Genomic DNA, 23,794 nt, shown 5'->3' with positions numbered 1-23,794 from the left:
GGAGAACAAGTCTGCTGAGGAGAGGCTGAGGGAGCTGTGGCTGTTCAGTCTGGAGAAGAGGAGGCTGAGGGGAGACCTTGTCGCTCTCTACAACTACCTGACAGGAGGGTGTAGTGAGGGGGGGTTGGTCTCTTCTCCCAAGTAACCAGCAACAGGACGAGAGGCAATGGGCTCAAGTTGTGTCAGGGAAGGTTCATATTGGCTATTGGTAAAAATTTCTTTGCTGAGTGGTCAGGCCTTGGCCCAGGCTGTCCAGGGCAGTGGGGGAGTCCCTATCGCTGGAGGAGTTCAAAAACCGTATAGATGTATAAGGGATTATGTTTCTGGGTCTGTCTCTGTGTCTCAAAGGCAGGAGAAGTGGTGGTGGTTCACTGGAAACTGTAAGATCTGGGCATGACATAGATGGTACAGAATAAGAGCTGCATACTGTCCTGGGTTTGGCTGGCATAGGGTTCATTCTCACAGGCATGTGGGAGGGGACACAGCCAGGAGGGCTGACCCAAAGCAGCCAAACAAATCGGGCATTCGGTACCATGTGACATCATGCCCACGACTGAGCTGGGGGAGCTGGCGGGGGAGGGGAATTGGCTGCTCCGGAGGGAGCTGGGCATCGGGCGGGGAGAAAACAGCGTTGTGTGTTCCTGGCTTTGTGTGTTCCTTGTATCAGTATTACTGTTGTTACTGCTCCCTCCCTTTGCTGTTCCGTCGAGCTGTCTCCATCCCCACCCCCGAGTCCCGCCACTTCCTTCCCATTGCCCTCCCCAGCCCAGCGCGGGAGGAGCGGGCGAGCGGCCGCGTGGTTCTTTAGTGCCGCACGGGCTGAAGCCAAAGCTCAGCAAGTGCAAGCAAAAACGCGCCAGCTGGTTTTCCCCTGGGAAGAAGGAAGGAATGGCTCCCCCCGAGGCAGCCTCTTTGGAATGGGCCGAGGTGACGGCGGCAGCTCCGGCGGGCGGCTGCGGGGATCGGGGCGGGAGCGGTGGGGACGCGGCGACGCCGGCTTCTGCCGAGCCCCTGGGAGCGGGGTGCGGACAGTCGGGCGGTGAAAAGCCCGCACGGCTCCGCAGCCGCCTTCCTCCAGCCCGCAAGGTTGTGGGGGGCAACCGCATCCCGGCGAGAGGGTCCTGGGCAGCAGCCGCCCCTCAAACGATCCGAGCCGAGCGGGGCCGGGCGGGGCCGGGCGGGCGGCAGGACTACACCTCCCGTGCTGCACCGGCGGCGGGCGGGCTCCCGGGCTGATGCGGCCACGCTGCTCCCGGGGCCGCCTTTGGCCGTGCCCGCGGTCGGTGCTGGTGGCAGCGGGTTTGAAGGCCTTGGGGTGAAGGGAAGGCAGCTGCTGGCAGGTGAGAGCTTCTGGCCCGCTGTGCTCACGGCAATGCTGTGCTTGGCAGGGACCGTCTGTCCGTGCTGCGCCGGGGCGGCTGGTGACGGGAGAGGCCCCTCCTGCGGCCTCCGGAGCATCCCAGCTGCGTCTTGCCGATCGCTCTTTGTGTGTGCCTCCGTCTCCCCGCCGAGAGCCAGCGGCACGGGAGGGCTCCGGGCTGCTGCGGCAAGGTGGGGGTCAGGCGCAGCCCCGGTGACCCTGCTGTGTGGGCTGGCTGTGCACCCACCGCCCCTCTGCCCTGGCCCTTCCCTTGCACGGGGTGCTCCGAGCTCTCCCAGTGCTGCCCTTGGGATGCCGGAGTCCCCGGTGCTGCCGGGGCCCTGCCCGACAGCGGCAGGATTTGGGCAGAGGTGTTCAGCGAGTGTGAGGCAGAGTGTGCTGAGCCGGTGGTGCTTCTTGCTGCAGATGTCGGTGACGTTTGAGGACGTGGCCATCTACTTCTCCCCCAAGGAGTGGGCAGAGCTGGCAGGCTGGCAGCGGCGACTGTACTGGGAGGTGATGCTGGAGAACTACCAGGTGGTCGCCTCGCTGGGTGAGGACTCTCTCTGGCACCACTGGGCTGGGGTGGAGCCGGAGTTCAGCTCTTTGACTGCACTAGAGACCTTGGAAGGGAAAATCCCGCTGTCGCTGTTGCTGGTCGAGTGCTGACGTAGCAGTTGTGATTGCAGGTTTTACTCTGCTACACACAGTGGGGAACATTCCTGGTACAGAGAATGGAATGGAATGGAATAGAACAGAACAGATCAGCATAGAATAGAATAGGACTGCTTCAGTTGGAAGGAATGTACCGAGATCATCTAGTCCATCTCCGTGACCACTTCAAGGCTGGCTGAAAGTTAAAGCATGTTCTTATGGGCATGGTCCAAGCACCTCTCAAACACTGTCAGGCTTGGGGCATCGACCACCTCTGCAGGAAGCCTGTTGCAGTGTTTGACCACCCTCTCGGTAAAGAAATGCTTCCTCATGTCCAGGCTAAACCTCCCCTGGCACAGGTTTGAACTGTTCCCAGGTGTCGTGTCTGCAGGAGAGCAGACGAGGTGACGAGGATGAGGTGAGAGGAGGCTGTAGGTGCTGGGAACGGGGGCAGGAGTTAGGAGCAGAGCGAAGGGAGATGCTGGGGCCGTGGGCAGGGGGGAGCTGGTGCTGCTGTCCCGGCGGTGCAGGAAAGAATCACAGAATCACAGAATGTTAGGTGTTGAAAGGGACCTCTGTGGGTCATCTAGTCAAACCCCCCTGCCAAAGCAGGGTCACCCAGAGCAGGCTGTACAGGACTTTGTCGAGGCGGGTCTTTAATATCTGCAGAGAAGGAGACTCCACAGCCCCTCTGTGAAGCCTATTCCAGTGCTCCGTCAGCCTCAGAGGGAAGAAGTTCTTCCTCATGTTCAGATGGAACTTCCTATGCCTCAGTTTGTGCTGATGCTTTTTTCTCTTCCCTGGACAGGCTGGCCCACCACCAAGCCAGAGATCATCTGCAAGATCGAGCGGGAAGAGACTCCGTGTGTGCCAAAAACTCCCAGGGCGTGGCAGAGGCAACAGACCCCTGTGCCAGATGGGTACTGTGGGGGCATGGGGAGGCGTGGGCTGTAACAGCAGCACGGTCCCCTTGGCCCCACATTCTCAATGCCCCAGTGCTGCCTGATGAGGTCTCTCTGCCGTCCCATGGTACAGGAAGATGCTGACCATCAGCTGTGTTTTTTAGCCAGGAAGGGTGGCCAACTGACGTGTTGCTTGTGCCACTTCCCATGGGGATGGGTCCCATGTGCCCATCCTGTCACCATCAGTAACCCCGGCCTCTCTTCCCCAGCAGCTGGTGGTGCCGGAACGAGGAGGGAGGCTGAGATGGTCCCTGAGAAGCTGCTGGCACCCGACACCATGCTCTCAGGGATGCCCAAGCAGGGCAGGAGCTGCCGGGGTCTGTCAGGATACTCCCTCCTCCACCCCTTGCGGACCCGTGGTCTGGTGGAGAAGAACCCTGCCACATCCCCTGAGTACAGCAAGAACTTCAAGAGCCAGACAGCTCTGGTGATGCACGAGCGAAGCCACACAGGCGAGTGGCCCTTCAGCTGCACCAACTGCAGGAAGTGCTTCAGCTCCAGGCATAACCTGCTGAGCCACCAGCGTGTGCACACCGGTGAGAAGCCCTTTGCCTGCAGCCACTGCAGCCGCCAATTCAGCCATAAGGGTGTCCTAGTCGTCCACCAGCACATCCACACCGGGGAGCGCCCCTTTGTCTGCACCCACTGTCCCAAGGCCTTCAAAGACAAGAACGGCCTCACCAACCACCAACGCACCCACACTGGGGAGCGCCCCTTCGTCTGTGCTCACTGCCCGAAGGCCTTCCGGGACAAGATCAGCCTCACCATCCACAAGCGCATCCACATTGGGGAGTGCCCCTTTGCCTGCACCTGCTGCCCCAAGGCCTTCAGAGACAAGAACACGCTCACCGTGCATCAACGGGTCCACAGCAGCGAAAAGCCCTTCTCCTGCACCAACTGTAGCAAGAGCTTCAAGACCCAGTCGTTGCTGGTGATGCATGAGCGGAGTCACGCTGGTGAGCAGCCATTCAGCTGTGTCGACTGCAGCAAGCGCATTGCTGAGAAGCATCACCTGCTGAGCCACCGCCGTGTGCACACTGGTGAGAAGCCCTTCACCTGCAGCAATTGCAGCCGCCAATTCAGCCATAAGGGTGACTTGGTCATTCACCAGCGCATCCACACTGGGGAGCGCCCCTTTGTCTGTGCCCACTGTCCCAAGGCCTTCAAGGACAAGAACGGCCTCACCAACCACCAACGCACCCACACTGGGGAGCGCCCCTTTGTCTGTGCCCACTGCCCTCAGGCCTTCAGGGACAGGAAGACCCTCACTATCCAGCAGCGCATCCACACTGGTGAGTGTCCCTTCACTTGTGCCTTCTGCCCCAAGGCCTTCAGGGACAGGAAAACCCTCACCATCCACCAGCGGGTCCACACTGGCGAGAAGCCCTTCTCCTGCACCGAGTGCGGCAAGAGCTTCAAGAGCCAGACAGCGCTGGGCACCCACAAGTTGCACCACATGGGCGAGCAACCCTTCAGCTGTGCCGACTGTGGCAAGTGCTTTGACCGCAGGCACAAGATGCTGAGCCACTGGCGTGTGCACACTGGTGAGAAGCCCTTTGCCTGCACCCACTGCCCCAAGACCTTCAGGGATGAGCAGACCCTCAGCACCCACCAGCGCATCCACACTGGCAAGGAGCCTTGCAAGTGAGACTAGTGCGGCAAGACCTTGTGGAATTATTATTAAGGTTTTACATCTGAAAATTAACGTTTATATGAAAAACGTAGCATGGTTCACCCATTGAGGAAAAGCATAAAATCAAAAGGAGCTCTTAGGATGGGACACAGCTGCAGCAGGCATGTGTGGAATCCACTAACACAGCAACTCCCTGCAACATACCATAGAGGATGGAGCGGGGTGGAGACTCCGTGGCCATGCTCTGTGATGGTAATGTGGGAAGAAATGGTCCTCTAGAACTGATAAGCAGCTCATCTGGCCCCATGAGCCAACAGGTTTTCCAGACCTTGCCAAAGTGCTATCCTTTTGTGAACTTTGCTCGTTTTAATATCATTCTAATACCAAAACACCTCCATCCCGAAGGCTACCCGCCTCCGAGGTGCGACCACTCCTCTTTGAGTCTGCGCCCTCGATTTTTTGTAAACTATACCTTTGAACGTGAAGCGAGAGAAATTTACACCAATCCTGATAAAAGGTATATATGACTACAGTCATTCAAACTCCACCTTAAATGTAGAAAGGATATAAAAATAGCCAGGGGAATAGGGGATTTTCAGAGAGAAGATATCACCGGGAGCAAGTCAAGGGAAACTCCACCTCAGACTGCCTCTGACTACTGGGATCGGCTGACAGGCTGAGCCTTGCTTCTCCCTGCCTTGGGACACCTTGGGTGAGACTTAGACTAAGCACTTTTCTCAGGAATCTTAGAAATCTCTCTAGAGAGTTACTCCCTAACGTTTATAGCCAGGCTGTATTATTTATAACCTTTTCACGCATTTTATACTTAATAAAGTCATATTTGCACATGCTTTCTTGCAGACAGTCACTATCACCGGCAATTCAAAAAACCTATATACCTGTTGCACAAATAAAACTGCACTGTTTAAGTAACCACTTGTCACAGTTTCTCACTGAACACAACCAAACCCTAAGCGCGGCCGTACCAGTTCATGAGCACGACTGGACTGAAGGTGCAGACTGCTATTACTGTATCCAGAATCGTGGTACTTTAATATACATATTAAACGCGACTGGAATGGTAGTGGTAAATTGGGTATCACTCAGCATTTAAACCTAGCCGCACCTAGCCTCTCACTCCGGTGAGGAGAGTTAGAAAGCAAGAGGGTTTATTTTCCGCCAAATTACTCCATCCCTTATAATGCAACACCCGGGGAACTACAGGCCAGTCAGTCTCACCTCTGTGCCTGGCAAAATCATGGAGCAGATCCTCCTCGAAACCATGCTAAGGCACATGGATAACAAGGAGGTGACTGGGGCAGCCAACATGGCTTCACCAAGGGCAAATCGTGCCTGACCAACTTGGTGGCTTTCTATGACGGGGTTACAGCGTTGGTGGACAAAGGGCGGGCAACTGGCGTCATCTACCTGGACTTGTGCAAGGCATTCGACACTGTCCCACATGATGTCCTTGTCTCTAAATTGGAAGGACATGGATTTGACAGATGGACCACTCGTTGGATAAGGAACTGGCTCAATGGACACACTCATAGAATCATAGATTTGATGCCGTGAAAAGCCGGAGTTGAAGACTCAATAGTCAGAGGGCTATTAAGCAGGGATTCTTTATTGCGGCGCTGGGCACACAAGGGAATCTCTCCTCAGTTCTAAGATTACGTATACTGTGTCATTCCAGGTTGTTTGCCCCGGTCTTGTTGCCCTCTTGGTGCCTCTTTATCTCTGTAGCTTGGTACATCTGCCCTCCCAAGGCTGAGCTGTCTGGGGTAGAATTATTGAGGAGCCTCTCTATCTTAGAGCTTTCCTGTCTTCTCAAAACAGCAAGGATCTAGTTTAGTTTAATTACAATCACTCTAGTAAGCGGAAATTTTACATTTACGGGTCTCAGAATTATAGAATGATTTGGCTTGGAAGGGACTTTAAAGCTCATCTGGTTCCAACCCCCCTGCCATGAGCAGGGACATCTTCCACCAGCCCAGGGTGCACAGAGCTCCATCCAACTTGGCCTTGAACCCTGCCAGGGAGGGGGCAGCCACAGCTTCTCTGGGTAGACTGGGCCAGTGTTTCATCACCCTCATGGGGAAGAATTTCTTCCTCATATCTAATCTAAATCTGCCCTCTTTTAGAGCCATTCCCCCTTGTCCTATCACTACACCCCCTTGCGAAAAGCCCCTCTCCATCCTTCCTGTCGGCCCCTCCAGGCACTGGCAGGCTGCTCTAAGGTCACCCCGGAGCCTTCTCTTCCCCAGGCTGAACAGGCCCAACTCTCTTAGCCTGTCCTCAGAGGAGAGGTGCTCCAGCCCTCTGATCATCTTCATGGCCCTCCTCTGGACCTGCTCCAACACATCGATGTCCTTCTTATGTTGGGGGCCCCGGAGCTGGATGCAGTAGTCCAGGTGGGGTCTGATGAGAGCGAAGTAAAGGGGCAGAATCCCCTCCCTCGCCCTGCTGGCCACGCTGCTCTTGATGCAGCCCAGCATATGGTTGGCTTTCTGGGCTGCCAGCGCACATTGCCGGCTCATGTTGAGCTTCTCATCCACCATCATCCCCAAGTCCTTCTCCTCAGGGCTGCTCTCGAGCCACTCTCCGCCCAGGCTGTACTTGTGTTTGGGATTGCCCTGACCCATGTGCAGGACCTTGCACTTGGCCTTGTTGAACTTCATGCGGTTCACGCAGGCCCACCTCTCCAGCCTGTCAAGGTCCCTCGGAATGGCCTCCCTTCCCTCCAGCGTGTCAACCACACCACACAGCTTGGTGTCATCGGCAAACTTGCTGAGGGTGCACTCAGTCCCACTGTCCATGTTGCCAACAAAGATATGAAACAGCACCGGCCCCAGTACCAATCCCTGAGGCACACCACTCGTCACTGGTCTCCACCTGGACATCGAACCATTGACTACAACTCTTTGTGTGTGTCCATTGAGCCCGGGGGGCACCAGCTGGTCCCCACCACACCAACCCCTTTCCTGGCTGCATTAGCCCAGCGCTGCAGCAGCCTGGATGGCTGCCAAGGGGCTGACAGGCCCCAGCTGGTGAACAGAGGGGAACCCGCCGTGCCCGAGTAGGGGGCAGCACTTGGCCCCCACCTCTGGGTTCCCTGAAGCCCCCCCAGCAACACAGCAAGTCCTGGTGTTACCAGAAATTAGCAAAATAATTCACTCTCTGAAACTTGAGTTTGAGTTTTAGAAAGCAGGTGTTCTTTATTGCAGTGCTGGACGCACAGGAGATCGCTCCACCGAAGTGTGCGTGCTGAAAAGACACAATGACTGGGTATTTATGCTATGTTAACATAAATATTAATTACATTTCCTATAAATGCTTATCATAGTCATGGTTTTTCCAAGAACTCATTAGCATATGTTAATGTCCTTCGCACATGTTTGTTGGCACCTTTTGGTGGTCGCTGGGGGTCTTCAGATGATGGCTCGTACTCTTCGTCATCTTGCAGCCTCCTTATCTCTGTAGTTTGCACATCTGTTCTCCCAAGGCTGAGTCGTCTAAAGGGACTATTCAGGAGTCTCTTATCTTACAACTGGCGCAATCATTCACAAAAAACCAAGACTTGCTTTGGTTGTGCGATGATTCTGAGGACCTAAAGTGGTAACTTTTATCTACATCTATTACATGTTACATTTGTTACATTCACAGGTATCACTGGGACACCCTGGACTTCCCGCTGCACCCGCTGTGCTGCCATGGAGCTCACTGCTTTTTGTCAGCAGCAAGAAGCTTTTTATTTATATCCAGGGGCCAAAATAAAGCAGCGTCTTCCCCTCTGTCCCATAAACCATTCTGACTGCATTGTGCTACATTTATTGTATTTCCCCCACCCTGGCAGCCAGTCCTGCACTCACGCCTCACCCGCAGAAGCTGCCGGCACCGTGGTGCTCAGGACAGTGGGGAAGGGGCGCTGGTGACAACTCTACCCCAGCCCAGCGAGTGTGATGGCGGCTGCTCAGGGTGTCCCCAGGGAACAGCCAAGGAGGATCCAGCCCACATTGGTAAGGATGCTTCTTGGGCAGCAGCTGGAGCTGGACCCAATGGTGAAGGGGCCATGGCTGGCACTCTCTCCCAGCCCATGGGTGGCTGCTCCGGTAGAGACGGAGATCGGTGCTTTGGGTGACTTCCTCTCAGCCACCCCTGCAGCAGCCCCCATTGCCTCATGGGCGCCTCAGTGGCTGTTTTGGCAGGTACTGGTCTGAGGAGGCAGTCGCAGGCTGGGAGTGCTGGGGGTGCACTGGTGAGCCAGCACGATCCCCTTGTCCCAAAACCACCTCTCACAGCTGGCGCACTGGAAGGGCTTGGCCTCTGCTTGCCTCCTGCCAGGTGTGGATACCCCCATCCCACTGGATGCCCTCCAGCACTGCCGACAGGCCCTGGTGCACCCACTGGTGGCTCTTCAGGTGCTGCTTCTGGCTGCAGGTCTTGCCGCACTAGTCTCACTTGCAAGGCTCCTCGCCAGTGTGGATGCACTGGTGGGTGCTGAGGGTCTGCTCATCCAGGAAGGTCTTGGGGCAGTGGGTGCAGGCAAAGGGGTGCTCCCCACTGTGGACTCACTGGTGGCTCACCAGGTCATCCTTCTGGATGAACCACTCGCCACAGTGGCTGCAGGCAAAGGGCTTCTCATCCGTGTGCACACACTGGTGGCTCAGCAGGTGATGCTTCCGACGGAAGACCTTGCCACAGTCAGTGCAGACGAAGGGTCACTCATCTGTGTGGCTCTGCACATGGCTGGCCAGCTCTGTCTGGCTCTTGAAGCTCTTGCCGCACTCAGTGCAGGAGAAGGGCTTTTCGCCAGTGTGGACCTGCTGGTGAACGCTGAAGGTCTTCCTGTCCCTGAAGGTCTTGGGGCAGTGGGTGCAGGCGAAGGGACGCTCACCAGTGTGGATGCGCTGGTGGCTGATCAGGTCGCCCTTCTGTGTAAAGCAGTGGCCACAGTGGCTGCAGACAAAGGGCTTCTCACCAGTGTGCACACGCTGGTGCCTCAGCAGGTAATGCTTCTGACGGAAGCTCTTGCTGCAGTCAGCACAGCTGAAGGGCCGCTCACTCATGTGCCTCCGCTTGTGGCTGGCCAGTTCCGACTGCCTCTTGAATCTCTTGTCACACTCGGTGCAGGAGAAGGGCTTTTCACCAGTGTGGATCCGCTCATGTACGATGAGGATCTTCTTGTCTCTGAAGGCCTTGGGGCAGTGGGTGCAGACGAAGGGACGCTCACCAGTGTGGACGCGCTGGTGGATGACGAGGCTGCTCTTGTCCCTGAAGGCCTTGGGGCACTGGGAGCAGGCAAAGGGGCGCTCCCCAGTGTGGACACGCTGGTGCCCAACCAGGCTACCCTTACAGCTGAACTGGCGGCCGCACAAGCCACAGGCAAAGGGCTTCTCACCGGTGTGCATACGCTGGTGGTTCAGCAGGTGACACTCGTCACAAAAGCTTTTGCCACAGTCTGCGCAGACAAAGGGCAGCTTGCCCGCGTGAGTCTGCTTGTGCGTGGCCAGCGTCGTCTGGCTCTTGAAGCTCTTGTTGCACTCGGTGCAGGAGAAGGGCTTCTCACCGGTGTGGACCCGCTGATGGATGGTGAGGTTCCTCCTGTCCTTGAAGGCCTTGGGGCAGTGGGCGCAGGCGAATGGGCGCTCCTCAGTGTGGCTGCGCTGGTGGATGACCAGGTTGTTTTTGAGACTGAAGCGGTGGCCGCAGTGGCTGCAGGCAAAGGGCTTCTCACCAGTGTGTACACGCTGGTGGTTCAGTAGATGATGCCTGTAGCCGAAGCTCTTGCCGCAGTCGGTGCAGCTGAAGGGCCGCTCACCCGTGTGGCTCCGCTTGTGGCTGGCCAGCTCCGTCTGCCTCTTGAAGCTCTTGTCACACTCAGTGCAGGAGAAGGGCTTCTCGCTGCTGTGGATGAGCTGGTGGATGGTCAGGGTCCTCCTGTCCCTGAAGGCCTTGGGACAGTGGGCACAGGTGAACGGGCGCTCCCCGGTGTGGATGCGCTGGTGGATGGTGAGCCTGCTCTTCTCCATGAAGGCCTGGGGGCAGTGGGCACAGGTAAAGGGACGCTCCCCACTGTGGATGCGCTGGTGCCTGATCAGGTGACGCCTGGAGCCAAACTGCTTCCCGCAGTCAGTGCAGCTGAAGGGCTGCTCGCCTGTGTGGCTCCCCACGTGCGTGGCCAGCGCAGTCTGGCTCTTGAAGCTCTTGCCGCACTCAGGGCACATGGCAGGGCTCTTCTCCACCAGACCAGGTGTCCAGAAGGGGTGGAGGAGGGAGTATCCTGACGGGACCTCCTGGCTCCCGCCTGACATCCCGAGGACCAGGGCAGTGGGTGCCGACAGCCCCTCAGGACCCCCCTCAGCCTCCTTCTGCATCCCGGGGCCGGTAGCTGCTGGGGAGGAGAAGCTGGGGTCACTGCCAGGGACGGAATGGGTACGTGGGACACCTCCCCATGGGCAGCAGCACTGGTACTCTGCCAGCTCCCCACCCTTTCTGCCTGAAGGACACAGCTAATGGTTGGCATCTCCCTGCACCACAGGACGGCAGACAGACCTCACCGGACAGCACAGGGGCACGGAGCATCTGGAGCCAAGGGGATGGTGCTGTGGGAGCCCCCCACCTCTCCCTGTGCCCCCACAGTACCCGCTGGCACAGGGGTCTGATGCCTCCGCTGGGCCCCGAGGGGATCTGGCACGCACGGCATCTCCTCCCGCTCCATCTTGCAGATGATCTCTGGCTTGATGGTGGGCCAGCCTGTCCGGGGCAGAGACAGAAGCAACCTCTCCTGCACTGCCAGGACAGCAGCACCGGCTCCTCCCTGCCCACAGCAGGTTTCGCCTGGACACGAGGATGCATTTCCTTACTGAGAGGGTGGTCAAACACTGCAACAGGCTTCCTGGAGAGGTGGTCGATGCCCCAAGCCTGACAGTGTTTGAGAGGCACTTGGATCATGCCCTTAGTGACACGCTTTAACTCTTGGCCAGCCCTGAAGTGGTTAGGGAGTTGGACTAGATGATCTAGGTTCCTCCCAACGGAAGCAGCCTATTCTATTCTATTCTATACTATTCTATGCTATGCTATGCTATGCTATGCTATGCTGTGCTATGCTATGCTATCCCATTCCATTCTCAGTACCAGGACGGCTCTCCACAGGAGGCTGCCTGGCAGGGTAACACCTGCCATCACAACGGCTACATCAGGACTCGGCCAGCAACAGCGACAGCGGGATTTTCCCTTCCAAGGTCTCTAGTGCAGTCAAAGAACTGAAATCCGGCTCCACCCCAGCCCGGCAGTGCCAGAGAGAGTCCTCACCCAGCCAGGCGACCGCCTGGTAGTTCTCCAGCATCACCTCCCAGTACAGTTGCCGCTGCCAGTCCGCCAGCTCTGCCCACTCCTCGGGGGAGAAGTAGATGGCCACATCCTCAAACGTCACCGACATCTGCAGCAAGAAGCACCACCGGCTCAGCACACTCTGCCACACACTCGCTGAACACCTCTGCCCAAATCCTGCCGCTGTCGGGAAGGGCCCCGGCAGCACCGGGGGCTCCGGCATCCCAAGGGCAGCACCGGGAGAGCTCGGAGCATCCCGTGCAAGGGAAGGGCCAGGGCAGAGGGGCGGTGGGTGCACAGCCAGCCCACACAGCAGGGTCACCGGGGCTGCGCCTGACCCCCACCTTGCCGCAGCAGCCCGGAGCCCTCCCGTGCCGCTGGCTCTCGGCGGGGAGACGGAGGCACACACAAAGAGCGATCGGCAAGACGCAGCTGGGATGCTCCGGAGGCCGCAGGAGGGGCCTCTCCCGTCACCAGCTGCCCCGGCGCAGCACGGACAGACGGTCCCTGCCAAGCACAGCATTGCCGTGAGCACAGCGGGCCAGAAGCTCACTCACCTGCCAGCAGCTGCCTTCCCTTGCCCCCAAGGCCTTCAAACCTGCTGCCACCAGCACCGACCGCGGGCACGGACAAAGGCGGCCCCGGGAGCAGCGTGACCGCGTCAGCCCAGGAGCCCGCCCGCCGCCGGTGCAGCACGGGAGGTGTAGTCCTGCCGCCCGCCCGGCCGCGCCCGGCCCCGCTCGGCTCGGCTGGGGGGCGGCTGCTGCCCAGGGCTTTCACCGCCCGACTGTCTGCACCCCGCTCCCAGGGGCCCGGCAGAAGCCGGCGGCGCCGCGTCCCCACCGCTTCCGCCCCCCTCCCCGCAGCCGCCCGCCGGAGTTGCCGCCGTCACCTCCGAGCCCACCTCGGCCCATTCCAAAGAGGCTGCCTCGGGGAGAGCCATTCCTTCCTTCTTCCCAGGGGAAAACCAGCTCGCGCGTTTTTGCTTGCACTTGCTGAGCTTTGGCTTCATCCCCGGGCAGCACCAAAGAACCACGCGGCCGCTCGCCCGCTGCTCCCGCGCTGGGCTGGGGAGGGCAATCATAGAATCATAGAAAGTTTTGGGTTGGAAGGGACCCCTAGAGGTCATCTAATCCAACCCCCCCGCAGCGAGCAGGGATACCGCTAACTAGATCAGGTTGCTCAGAGCCCTGTCCAACCTGGTCTTGAAAGTTTCCAGGGATGGGGCCTCCACTACCTCTCTGGGCAACCCGTTCCAGTATTTCACAACCCTCATTGTAAAGAATTTCTTCCTTATATCTAGCCTAATATCTAGCCTAAACCTACCCTGTTTTAGTTTAAAACCAACCCCTCGTCCTGTCACTGTTGTCTCTACTAAAAAGATTGCCCCCATCTTTCCTATAGGCTCCCTTTAAGTACTGAAAGACTGCAATCAGGTCTCCCTGCATCGTTCTCTTCTCCAGGCTGAATAAGCCCAACTCTCTCAGCCTGTCCTCGTAGGAGAGGTGCTCCAGCCCTCGGATCATTTTTGTAGCCCTCCTTTGGACCCGCTCCAACAGTTCCATGTCCTTCTTGTGCTCAGGGCTCCCCAGCTGAACGCAGTACTCCAGGTGAGGTCTCACCAGAGCAGAGTAGAAGGGCAGAATCACCTCTCTCGACCTGCTGGCCATGCTTCTCCTGATGCAGCCCAGGACACGGTTGGCCCTCTGGGCTGCCAGCGCACATTGCTGGCTCATGTCCAGCCTTTCGTCTATCAGTACCCCCAAGTCCCTCTCAGCAGGGCTGCTCTCGATCCTTTCATCCCCCAGCCTGTACTGATACCGGGGATTACCCCAACCCAGGTGTAGGACCTTGCACTTGGCCTTATTGAACCTCATGAGGTTCACACAGGCCCACCTCTCCAGCTTGTCCAGGTCCCTCTGGATGGCATCCCGTCATTCAGGTGTATCAACCGTACCACTCAGCTTGGTGTCATCTGCAAAGTTGCTGAGGGTGCACTCGATGTCGCTGTCCATGTCATTGATAAATATATTGAACAGCACCGGTCCCAGTACGGACCCCTGAGGGACTCCACTCCTCACTGGTCTCCATCCGGACATTGAGCCATTGACCACTACCCTTTGGCTGCGACCATCCAACCAATTCCTTATCCACCGAACGGTCCACCCATCAAATCCATGGCTCTCCAATTTAGAGAGAAGGATGTTGTGGGGGACCGTGTCAAAGGCTTTACAAAAATCCAGATAGATGATGTCCATTGGTTTTCCCTTGTCCACCCTTGTTGTTACACCATCATAGAAAGCACTAGGTTGGTGAGGCAGGACTTGCCCTTGGTGAAGCCATGCTGGCTGTCTCGAATCACCTCCCTGGCCTCCATGTGCCTTAGCATATCTTCTAGGAGGATCTGTTCCATGATCTTCCCAGGCACAGAGGTGAGGCTGACAGGTCGGTAGTTCCCAGGGTCTTTCTTTCTACCCTTTTTGAAAAGGGGCACAACGTTTCCCTTTTTCCAGTCACTGGGAACTTCCCCTAACTGCCATGACTTTTCAAATATCATGGAGAGTGGCTTGGCAACTACGTCAGCCAGTTCCCTCAGGACTCTGGGATGCATCTCATCAGGTCCCATGGACTTCTGTACGTTTAGGTTCCTCAGGAGGTCCCGAACCTGGTCTTCACTTACAGCTGGAGGGATTTTACCCTCCTGGTCACCTTCATGCCATCCATCGACGCGGGAGGGGTGAGGAGAGAGGCTGCCAGTGAAGACTAAGGCAAAAAAGTTGTTGAGTACCTCAGCTTTCTCCTCATCTGCTGTTGCCAGTTTGCCGGTCTTGCTCATGAGCGGGAGTATGCTTTGTTTGACCATCTTTTTCCGGCTGACATACCTGTAGAAGCCCTTCTTGTTATTTTTCGCATCCCTTTTTCGCATCCCTTGCCAAGTTCAGCTCCATCTGTGCCTTGGCCTTCCTGATCCCCATCCCTACACAACCGGGCAGCTTCCCTATACTCTTCCCAGGAAGCCAGTCCCTGCTTCCACTGCCTGTGCAGTTCCCTCTTCTTCCTTAGTTTGACCAGCATCTCCTGTCTGAGCCATGCCTGTCTTTTCCCTTCTCTGCCCGACTTCTTACACTTGGGGATTGAGAGCTCTGGCGCTCTTTGGAATACATCCTTCAAGACCTGCCAGCTCTGTTCTGCGCCCCTGTCCCTGAGGACCATTTCTCAGGGAGTGGTCAGGCCTTGGCCCAGGCTGCCCAGGGAGGTGGTTGAGTCCCCATCCCTGGAGGTGTTTAAAAAACATGTAGATGTGGCACTTCAGGATATGGTTTAGAAGACATGGTGGTGTTGGGTGGATGGATGGATTCGGTGATCTTAGAGGACTTTGCCAAGCTATGATTCTATGATTCCATGATTATTCTGTACCATCTACATCATAACAGTCCTTCAGGGCAGGAGAGATGGTGGGTGCTGTGGGGCGGTCACATGCTGCATCTGGAGCTCATAACTGGTGTTATCTGATTTGGCCCATGCCCACGGTCTGTGGAACGCTGAAGATGTCAGTCCTGAGGAGGTTGCTGAGCACCAGTTGCTGAAGCCAGATCTGATTCTGTCAGCGCTGCTCTTTGCTCAATTTTGTCAAAGTTCATGCTTCATTAATCTGGATAGTTCTTGCTGGAATACTATTGATATAACATACAGCAACTTATAGAAGTGACAACATGCAGTATTCTATCGCAATTAACATCATACAGTTTAAATTGCTGGCTATTCTCACCCAGAATCACATTCCTTTGAGGTACACACTGGACTTCCCCATCCTGCCGCATCACCCACCAAATGCACCCAGGTCCTTGAGCAAAAGCGATCCCACAGCTGGGTTGGCCTTTGCCCGTGGCAGGACTAACCCAGACTGGCTGCCCTAACATATTCTTCAGGTGCACTGCGGGGACTTTATCCCCTGCTACAGCACGTGGACATTTTGACTTCATCAACAGTCATGGTGCGAAGGGAAGCTGTGCTTCAGTGCCAAGCACTTCTGAAGCAGCTCGACCCCCTTCATATGCTGCCAATATCTCTTTTTCAGTTGGAGTGTAGCTGGCCTTGGATCCTCTACATCCCCATCTCCAAAACCTGAGGGGTCGACCTCGAGTCTGCCCTGGTGCTTTCTGCCAAAGATGCCAGGTAGGACCATTCTCCCCAGCTGTAGTGTAGTGCAGTGCATGTTTTTACCTATCATTAATGCCTTTTTACATTCTTTGAATGATTTTTGACATTCAGGTGTCTAAGTCAAATACCAGTCTTTGTATTCTCTTAGAGCTCCATATGGTGGCTTCACATATAATCCATAGTTCAGAATCCAGAGTCGACACCATCCAGTCATCCCCAGAAAAGCTCTCGGCTCCTTCAGGCTGTTACATTCAGGAATTTGACAAATGTGTTTTTTTTCCTTTTGTTTCCTAATTGTCTTTGTCCTTGAGATCTCAAATCCCAAATAAATCACTGCTTTTTTTCTATCTGGGCCTTATTCTGGAAACTCTGTATCTTCCTTGGCCCAGAAAATTCAATAAACTGATACTAATTTTAAAACATTTTTCTTTACTTTCTGTTGCTATCAGAATGTCATCCACATACTGTAACAATATACCTCTTCCTTGGTTCTGTTTTTTCCATACTTCCAATTCTTTTGCCAACTGATTCCCAAATATCATGGGGCTATTTTTAAATCCTTGTGGAATTACAGTCCATGTCAGTTGTATCTTTTGTCCTGTAGCAGGACTCTCCCATTCAAAAGCAAAGATGCTTTGGCTTTTTATGTCCAGAGGTATGCAAAAGAAGGCATCCTTTAAATCAAGTACAGTAAGCTATTTATGTTCCTCTTTCAAAGAAGTTGGTAAAGTGTATGGATTGGCCACTACTGGGTGTATATCTTGGACTATCTGGTTTGTAGCCCTTAAATCCTGGACTAATCGATATTCCTTGCCTCTGGATTTCCTTACTGGCAATATAGGAGTATCATATTCTGATTCACATTCTACCAAAAGCCCACATTCTAAAAAATCTGTTATTAACCCCTCCAATCTTTCTCGAGCCTCTCACTGAATAGGATATTGTTTTGGTCTTACCTTCTTGGCTCCAGGTTTCAAAGCCACTTTTACCGGTTCTGTTAAATTAGATCATCTCGGAACTCCACTTGCCCAAACCAAAGGGAGTTACTGCATTTTTCACTTCTTCTGGGATCTGTTCCTCCTTAAAGGAATCCTGTAACATAAACACTCTTGCCTTTATGGCTTTTGATTCTGGTATCAGTAGTTAATGTCTCCATCTTCAAAAGTTATTTGTGCATCTAATATGCTTAATAGATCTCGTTCTAACAAAGGCAACGGACATTCAGACACATACAGAAACAGGTGAGTTACCCACTGTTCTCCCAAATTAAATTTTAACAGCTCTAAGAAAGGACAATTTTCTTTTTGCCCTGTCGCACCAACAGTATCTACTGATTTATGATGATATTTCCCCTTACATGTGTTCGATACTGAATAAGTAGGTAATTATAGTTTCAATTACCTTGGCTACACTTTTGGTATCCTCCCCATAGGTGCCTGCAGCCTCTTTCCATGATCTTAAATTAATTATTGAGAAAGGGACTCTTACTACTACTGGACCATTATTCTGATACCTGTAAATGTAAAATTTCCACTTACCAGAGTGATTGTAATTAAACCAAACTAGATCGTTGCTGTTCTGAGAAGACAAGAAAGCTTTAAGATAAAGAGGCTCCTCAATAACACTACTTAGACAAACTTGACTTGCTGTTTTGAGAAGGCAGGAAAGCTCTAAGATAGAGAGGCTCCTAAATAATTCTACCAGAGACAGCTCAGCCTTGGGAGGGCAGATGTACCAAGCTACAGAGATAAAGAGGCACCAAGAGGGCAACAAGACTGGAGCAAAACAACCTGGAAGGACACGGTATACGTAATGTTAGAACTGAGTCTGCGCAGAAACAAAGGTCAACCAGCGGACACTTGATGAGGAGTATAAGCCTTCATCTTGAGACCCCCAAAGACCACCCGAGGACACTAAGAGACATGCGTGAAAGATATTAACATATGCTAATTTGTTCTTGGAAAAGTCACGAATATGCTAAACATTTCTCGGAAATATAATGAATATGTGTATTGTGATTGTATTTAACCTGAAATGACAGGGTGTTTGGTGCGCACGTTTGGAGGAGAGATCCCCCGTGTGCCCGGCGCCGCAATAAAGAATACCTGCTTAATAGTCTTCCAACTATTGAGTCTTCAGCTCCGGCTTTTCATGGCATCAATTCCCTACTGCTTCTCAGAGAGGGGCTTGGAGGGGAGCTGATCCAGCCGCCCCCCCCCCCCTCCTTCTCCGTGTGCTTCCTGTAATGGGGCTAAATCCCTCTAGTTCCCCTTCCGTAAGAGGAGCAGAAGGATCATCAGCTTCCAAATTTCCATCCTTTTGATCATTTCCCTATCTCTGACGGAGCGCAACCATTAATTTAGTATCGTCCTCTTCAGGTCTGTATTTTAAGCACGTTTTGCCAATACTACAAGTAGAATAGCACTTTTTCAAGTCCTCATCAGATTTTTCCCTTTCAAAGCCATTACCATAGAATTTTGTGGATGTATCTCACATTGTTTCTACCACTCTAGTTGCTTTCGCAGTGTGAAACACAGATCTACATATGTCATTTCATCTCATTTACATTCCCTTTTACAAAATACCATTAATTGCAAGATAGTATTGGTACCTGTGAATGTAGCAAATGTAACATGTAGGGGATGTTATCACTTCAAGTGGTCAGAATCATTGCACAACCAAAACAAGTCTTGGTTCTTTGTGAATAATTGGGAGGGTTTTAAGATAAGAGACTCCTGAATAATCCCTTTAGGCCTTGGAAGAACAAGTATGCAAACTACAGAGATCAGGAGACTGCAAGATGATCTCAAGACCCCCAAAGACTGAAGGACATTAACACATACTAATGAGTTCTCAGAAAAACCATTACTGTGATAAGCATTTCTTGGAAATCACAGAATCACAGAATAGTAGGGGTTGGAAGGGACCTCTGTGGGTCATCTAGTCCAACCCCCCTGCCGAAGCAGGGTCACCTACAGCAAGCTGCACAAGGACCTTGTCCAGGCGGGGCTTGAATATCTCCAGAGAAGGAGACTCCACAACCTCCCTGGGCAGCCTGGGCCAGGGCTCCGTCACCCTCAGAGGGAAGAAGTTCTTCCTCATGTTCAGACGGAACTTCCTCTGCTTCAGTTTGTGCCCATTGCCCCTTGTCCTGTCACTGGGCACCACTGAAAAGAGCTTGGCCCCATCCTCCTGACACCCACCCTTCAGATATTTGTAAGCATTTATAAGGTCCCCTCTCAGCCTTCTCTTCTTCAGGCTGAACAAGTCCAGTTCCCTCAACCTCTCCTCGTAGGGGAGATGTTACAGTGCCCTCATCATCCTCGTAGCCCTCCGCTGGACTCTCTCCAGTAGCTCTTCATCTTTCTTGAACTGGGGAGCCCAGAACTGGACACAGTACTCTAGATGAGGCCTCACTAGGGCAGTGTAAAGGGGAAGGAGAACTTCCCTCGTCTTGCTGGCCACACTCTTCTTGATGCACCCCAGGATGCCATTGGCTTTCTTGGCAGCCAGGGCACACTGCTGGCTCATGGTTAACCTGTCGTCCACCAGGACGCCCAGGTCCCTCTCCGCAGAGCTGCTCTCCAGCAGGTCCACCCCAAGCCTGTACTGGTGCATGAGGTTGTTCCTCCCCAGGTGCAGGACCCTGCATTTGCCTTTGTTGAACCTCATCAGGTTCCTCTCTGCCCAGCTTTCCAGCCTATCCAGGTCACGCTGAATGGCAGCACAGCCTTCTGGTGTATCTACCACACCTCCCAGTTTGGTGTCGTCAGCAAACTTGATGAGGGTACATTCTAACTCTTCATCCAGGTCATTGATGAAGAAGTTAAACAAGACTGGGCCCAGTACTGACCCCTGGGGGACACCACTTGTTACCAGCCTCCAACTAGACTCAGCGCCGCTGATGACAACCCTCTGAGCTCGGCCATTCAGCCAGTTCTCTATCCACTTCACCGACCACTCATCCAGCCCACACTTCCTCAGCTTCCCTAGGAGGATATCATGGGAGACTGTGTCGAAAGCCTTGCTGAAGTCTAGGTAGACAACGTCCACGGCTCTCCCCTCATCTACCCAGCCAGTCATGTCATTGTAGAAAGCTATCAGATTGGTCAGGCATGATTTCCCCTTGGTGAATCCATGCTGACTACTCCTGATAACCTTCTTTTCTTCCACTTGCTTCATGATGGCCTCCAGGATAAGCTGCTCCATCACCTTTCCCGGGATGGAGGTGAGGCTGACCGGCCTGTAGTTCCCTGGGTCCTCCTTCTTGCCCTTTTTGAAGACTGGATTGACATTGGCCTTTCTCCAGTCCTCGGGCACCTCTCCTGTCCTCCAGGACCTCTCAAAGATGATGGAGAGTGGCTCAGCAATGACATCCGCCAGCTCCCTCAGCACTCGTGGGTGCATTCCATTGGGGCCCATGGATTTGTGGACATCCAGATCACTTAAGCGATCCCTCACACAGTCCTCCTCGACCAAGGGAAAGTCGTCCTCTTTGTAGGCTTCTTCTCTTACCTCCGGGGCCTGGGATTCCTGAGGGCCAGTCTTAGCACTGAAGACTGAAGCAAAGAAGGCATTCATTAGCTCTGCCTTCTCCGCATCCTCCGTCACCAGGACACCCGCCTCATTCAGCAGCGGCCCCACGTTGTCCCTAGCCTTCCTTTTGCTGCTGATGTAGTTGAAGAAGCCCTTCTTGTTGTTTTTGACATCCCTTGCCAGCTTCAATTCCAGGTGAGCCTTGGTCTTCCTCGTCGCATCCCTTGCATGCTCTCACCACGTTTCTGTACTCTTCCCAAATGGCCTGACCCTCTTTCCACATTCCATGGACCTTTCTCTTCTGCCTGATCTCCGCTAGAAGCTCCTTGTTTAACCATGCAGGTCTCCTGCCTCCTTTGCTAGATTTCTTTCTCAGGGGGATGCATTGCTCCTGTGCATGGAAGAAGTGTCGTTTAAAGAGCAACCAGCACTCATGGACCCCCCTGCCTTCGAGAGCCCTGGCCCATGGGATTCCTCCCAGTAGCTCCTTGAAGAGGGCAAAGTCAGCCCTCCTGAGGTCCAGGGTTTTGATCCTGCTCATCGCCCTGCTTCCTCCACGCAGGATCCTGAACTCAACCATTTCATGGTCACTGCAGCCGAGTCTACCTCTGACCTTCACATCCTCCACCAGTCCCTCCTTGTTTGTTAACACAAGGTCCAGCAGCGCGCCTTTCCTTGTTGGTTCCTCCACCACTTGCATCAGAAAGTTATCATCAATGCTCTGTAGGAGCCTCCTGGATTGCGCCTGCCTAGCTGTATGGTCTTCCCAGCTGATGTCAGGGCGGTTGAAGTCCCCCATGAGAACCAGGGCCTGTGACTGTGAGGCTGCTTGCAGCTGCCTGTAGAAGGCCTCATCAACCTCCTCCTCCTGGTCAGGTGGCCTGTAGTACACACCCACCGTAATGTCACCCTTTTGAGCCTGTCCCTTAATTCTAACCCACAAGCTTTCAACTTGTTCCTCATTTGCCCCCAGGCCGAGCTCAATGCATTCCAGTTGCTCCCTCACATATAGAGCAACTCTCCCACCTCTCCTTGTTGGTCTGTCTTTCCTAAAGAGTCTGTAGCTATCTATGACAGCATGCCAGTCATGCTGTAATGAATATGTATATTAACATAGCATAAAAACCTAGTAACTGTGTCTCTTCCGGGCACACGTCTGGAGGAGAGATCCCCCATGTGCCCGGCGCCAAAATAAATAATACCTGCTTAATAGTCTGCCAACTAGTGAGTCTTCAACTCCGGCTTTTCAGGACATCTTTTCTGGCACCCCAAGTAGGACCCACTCTGTTCGGCCGCAGGACCCACTGAGAACAGGACTTCCTAGGGTACCCCCGGGATTTCCCGGAGGGACTTCTCGCCTCGCTTGGATCACTGTGGGAGCAGACAAGTGTAACCAAGGCGATGGAATCAGCTAACCATAAAGCACGAACAATGCTGCTATTATGTTCCTGGTACAGCCCTACCCACCTGGACATTAGGTCTGGGAAGAGAGGGTCTAGTCTCTAGGTAATCATTAATGTTAAACAATAATGGTGGAGGGGGATTTTTAACAGAAATAGCGTTACCTAATAGTTGCAGGTGCATTTGTGGTACCTATCTATTGTGCAAATTAACTGAAGCAAAAAGTCATACATCTCCCCCCAAAGAAGTTAGTTTTAATTAAAACTAGCAGGTGCCTAGAACTGGTCAAGACGACCCGTGCCGCAGGGACAAGAGCCAGAAGAGGACTGAGCTTGCGCAGAAACGGTGATGAAGAGGATGAGCCTTCATCTTGAGACCCCCGACGACCACCACTAGGAGGCACTGCGCAAGCGCAACTGCGAGGAGTGTATGGAAATAGACTGATTTGACTATGAAAGGAAGAGCTTATGTAATCAGATGAATATGTATATTTTGATCTATATAAACTATACGGAAAAGGTATGGGGTATGTACGTTGGGTGGAATTATCCCCCGTGCATCCAGCGCTGCAATAAAGAATGCCTGCCTTTTAACACTACATTGGTGTTACGAGGTTTTATTCCCGGATTTTCAGTGACACAAGGACCATCTAAACGAGTAGAGGTATTCTTTAATTTTTGTTTTGCCTTGCCTTGCCTTGCCTTGCCTTGCCTTGCCTTGCCTTGCCTTGCCTTGCCTTGCCTTGCCTTCCCTTCCCTTCCCTTCCCTTGCCTTGCCTTCCCTTGCCTTGCCTTGCCTTGCCTTGCCTTGCCTTGCCTTGCCTTGCCTTGCCTTGCCTTGCCTTGCCTTGCCTTCCGTTCCCTTCCCTTCCCTGCTTTGGAATCTGAGACCGCTCATTTGGAGAGTTCTTGTAAGTCATAGGAGAGGTCCTACGCTGATCGCTGTATACCAGGCTACTAGTGCCCGAGGGTATACGTTTTGGTACTTTGGTACAAGCATGGGTTAAGCTTTGCACTTCTGTAATAACGTAATATTGGTATTGGTACGCTTAGGAAACCTGCTTAAGTTGTACTTCTGGCAATAGGGCTTTGTTGGTATTGAACTCGGATATGGGATATCTGGGATACTGGCTTGTTAACATAACCATCAGGCATCCTATAACCGACAATGGAGTGTGAATGTGAGTTAAAAGCAATAGAGTTGTAAAGTGGAGGTGGGGAAAAGAAAACCAAAACAACTTGTAAAACTGCGCATTTCACCTGGATCCTCTTTTTCTCGTAAATTCTCTTATCTGCAACCAGAATATTAATTATGACATTGGTGGAACGTGGGCAGAGCAGGACAGAAGGGGATGACAAGTTAAAATTGTTAAGACAATCTGTAGAAAGCTAACAGAAGTCTAAAATCAGTAAAGTAAAATGGAGGGACAGCAAAGTAGCTCTCCTGTGAGACAAACAACCGGAGACAAATGAAGCATTTAAATGAAAAAAAAAGAAAAAAAAAAGCAAACACAAAACCAACGTATGATTGGTACATTCTGCAGGTATTGATTATTTCTAGTTTTTGACTTGGGACTGTTGTATTTGGACTCTGATTCACTGGGGCTGAGGTTTATACTTTCTTAAGTATCAGTGCAGAGTCTTCCCTAAGCGGGGGTGGTGGGGGGGTGGGGTGGGGAATTTTGAGACAGTCTCTCCTAGGATGTATGGAGAAACATTGGGAAAAGTAGGGGGAGACCCCCTCACTCGAAAACAG

General features: G+C 53.5%; 3 protein-coding genes across 3 annotated transcripts in view; 2 read left to right on the top strand and 1 right to left on the bottom strand.

The window, feature by feature from the left end:
• Window positions 1-1,284: 1,284 nt before the first annotated feature.
• LOC142361229 (KRAB domain-containing protein 1-like) lies at window positions 1,285-2,979 on the top strand. Its single transcript, XM_075420063.1, has 3 exons — window positions 1,285-1,340; window positions 1,787-1,913; window positions 2,823-2,979. The coding sequence occupies exons 2-3, from the start codon at window positions 1,787-1,789 to the stop codon at window positions 2,966-2,968; spliced, it is 273 nt and encodes a 90-aa protein (XP_075276178.1). The 5' UTR covers window positions 1,285-1,340; the 3' UTR covers window positions 2,969-2,979.
• LOC104327375 (uncharacterized) lies at window positions 2,979-5,483 on the top strand. Its single transcript, XM_075420048.1, has one exon. The coding sequence runs from the start codon at window positions 3,002-3,004 to the stop codon at window positions 4,622-4,624; it is 1,623 nt and encodes a 540-aa protein (XP_075276163.1). The 5' UTR covers window positions 2,979-3,001; the 3' UTR covers window positions 4,625-5,483.
• A 2,339-nt stretch (window positions 5,484-7,822) lies between these two features.
• LOC104327374 (uncharacterized) overlaps window positions 7,823-23,794 on the bottom strand; it is a 25,003-nt gene continuing 9,031 nt past the window's right edge. The window contains 2 exon segments of the mRNA XM_075420069.1: window positions 7,823-10,774; window positions 20,720-20,725. Coding sequence (XP_075276184.1) covers window positions 9,067-10,774; window positions 20,720-20,725 — 1,714 coding nt within the window. The 3' untranslated portion in view covers window positions 7,823-9,066.

Source organism: Opisthocomus hoazin, chromosome 4 (assembly GCF_030867145.1).
Source record: "Opisthocomus hoazin isolate bOpiHoa1 chromosome 4, bOpiHoa1.hap1, whole genome shotgun sequence".
Lineage (NCBI taxonomy): Eukaryota > Metazoa > Chordata > Aves > Opisthocomiformes > Opisthocomidae > Opisthocomus > Opisthocomus hoazin.
This window is presented reverse-complemented; position numbering and strand designations above follow the sequence as displayed.

Bases quoted from the DNA above. Each gene is read 5' to 3' on its own strand.
- LOC142361229 (XM_075420063.1), top strand. From the start codon at position 1,787: ATGTCGGTGACGTTTGAGGACGTGGCCATCTACTTCTCCCCCAAGGAG. The intron at 1,914-2,822 runs GTGAGGACTCTC...TTCCCTGGACAG, and splicing joins CCAGGTGGTCGCCTCGCTGG to GCTGGCCCACCACCAAGCCA.
- LOC104327375 (XM_075420048.1), top strand. From the start codon at position 3,002: ATGCCCCAGTGCTGCCTGATGAGGTCTCTCTGCCGTCCCATGGTACAG.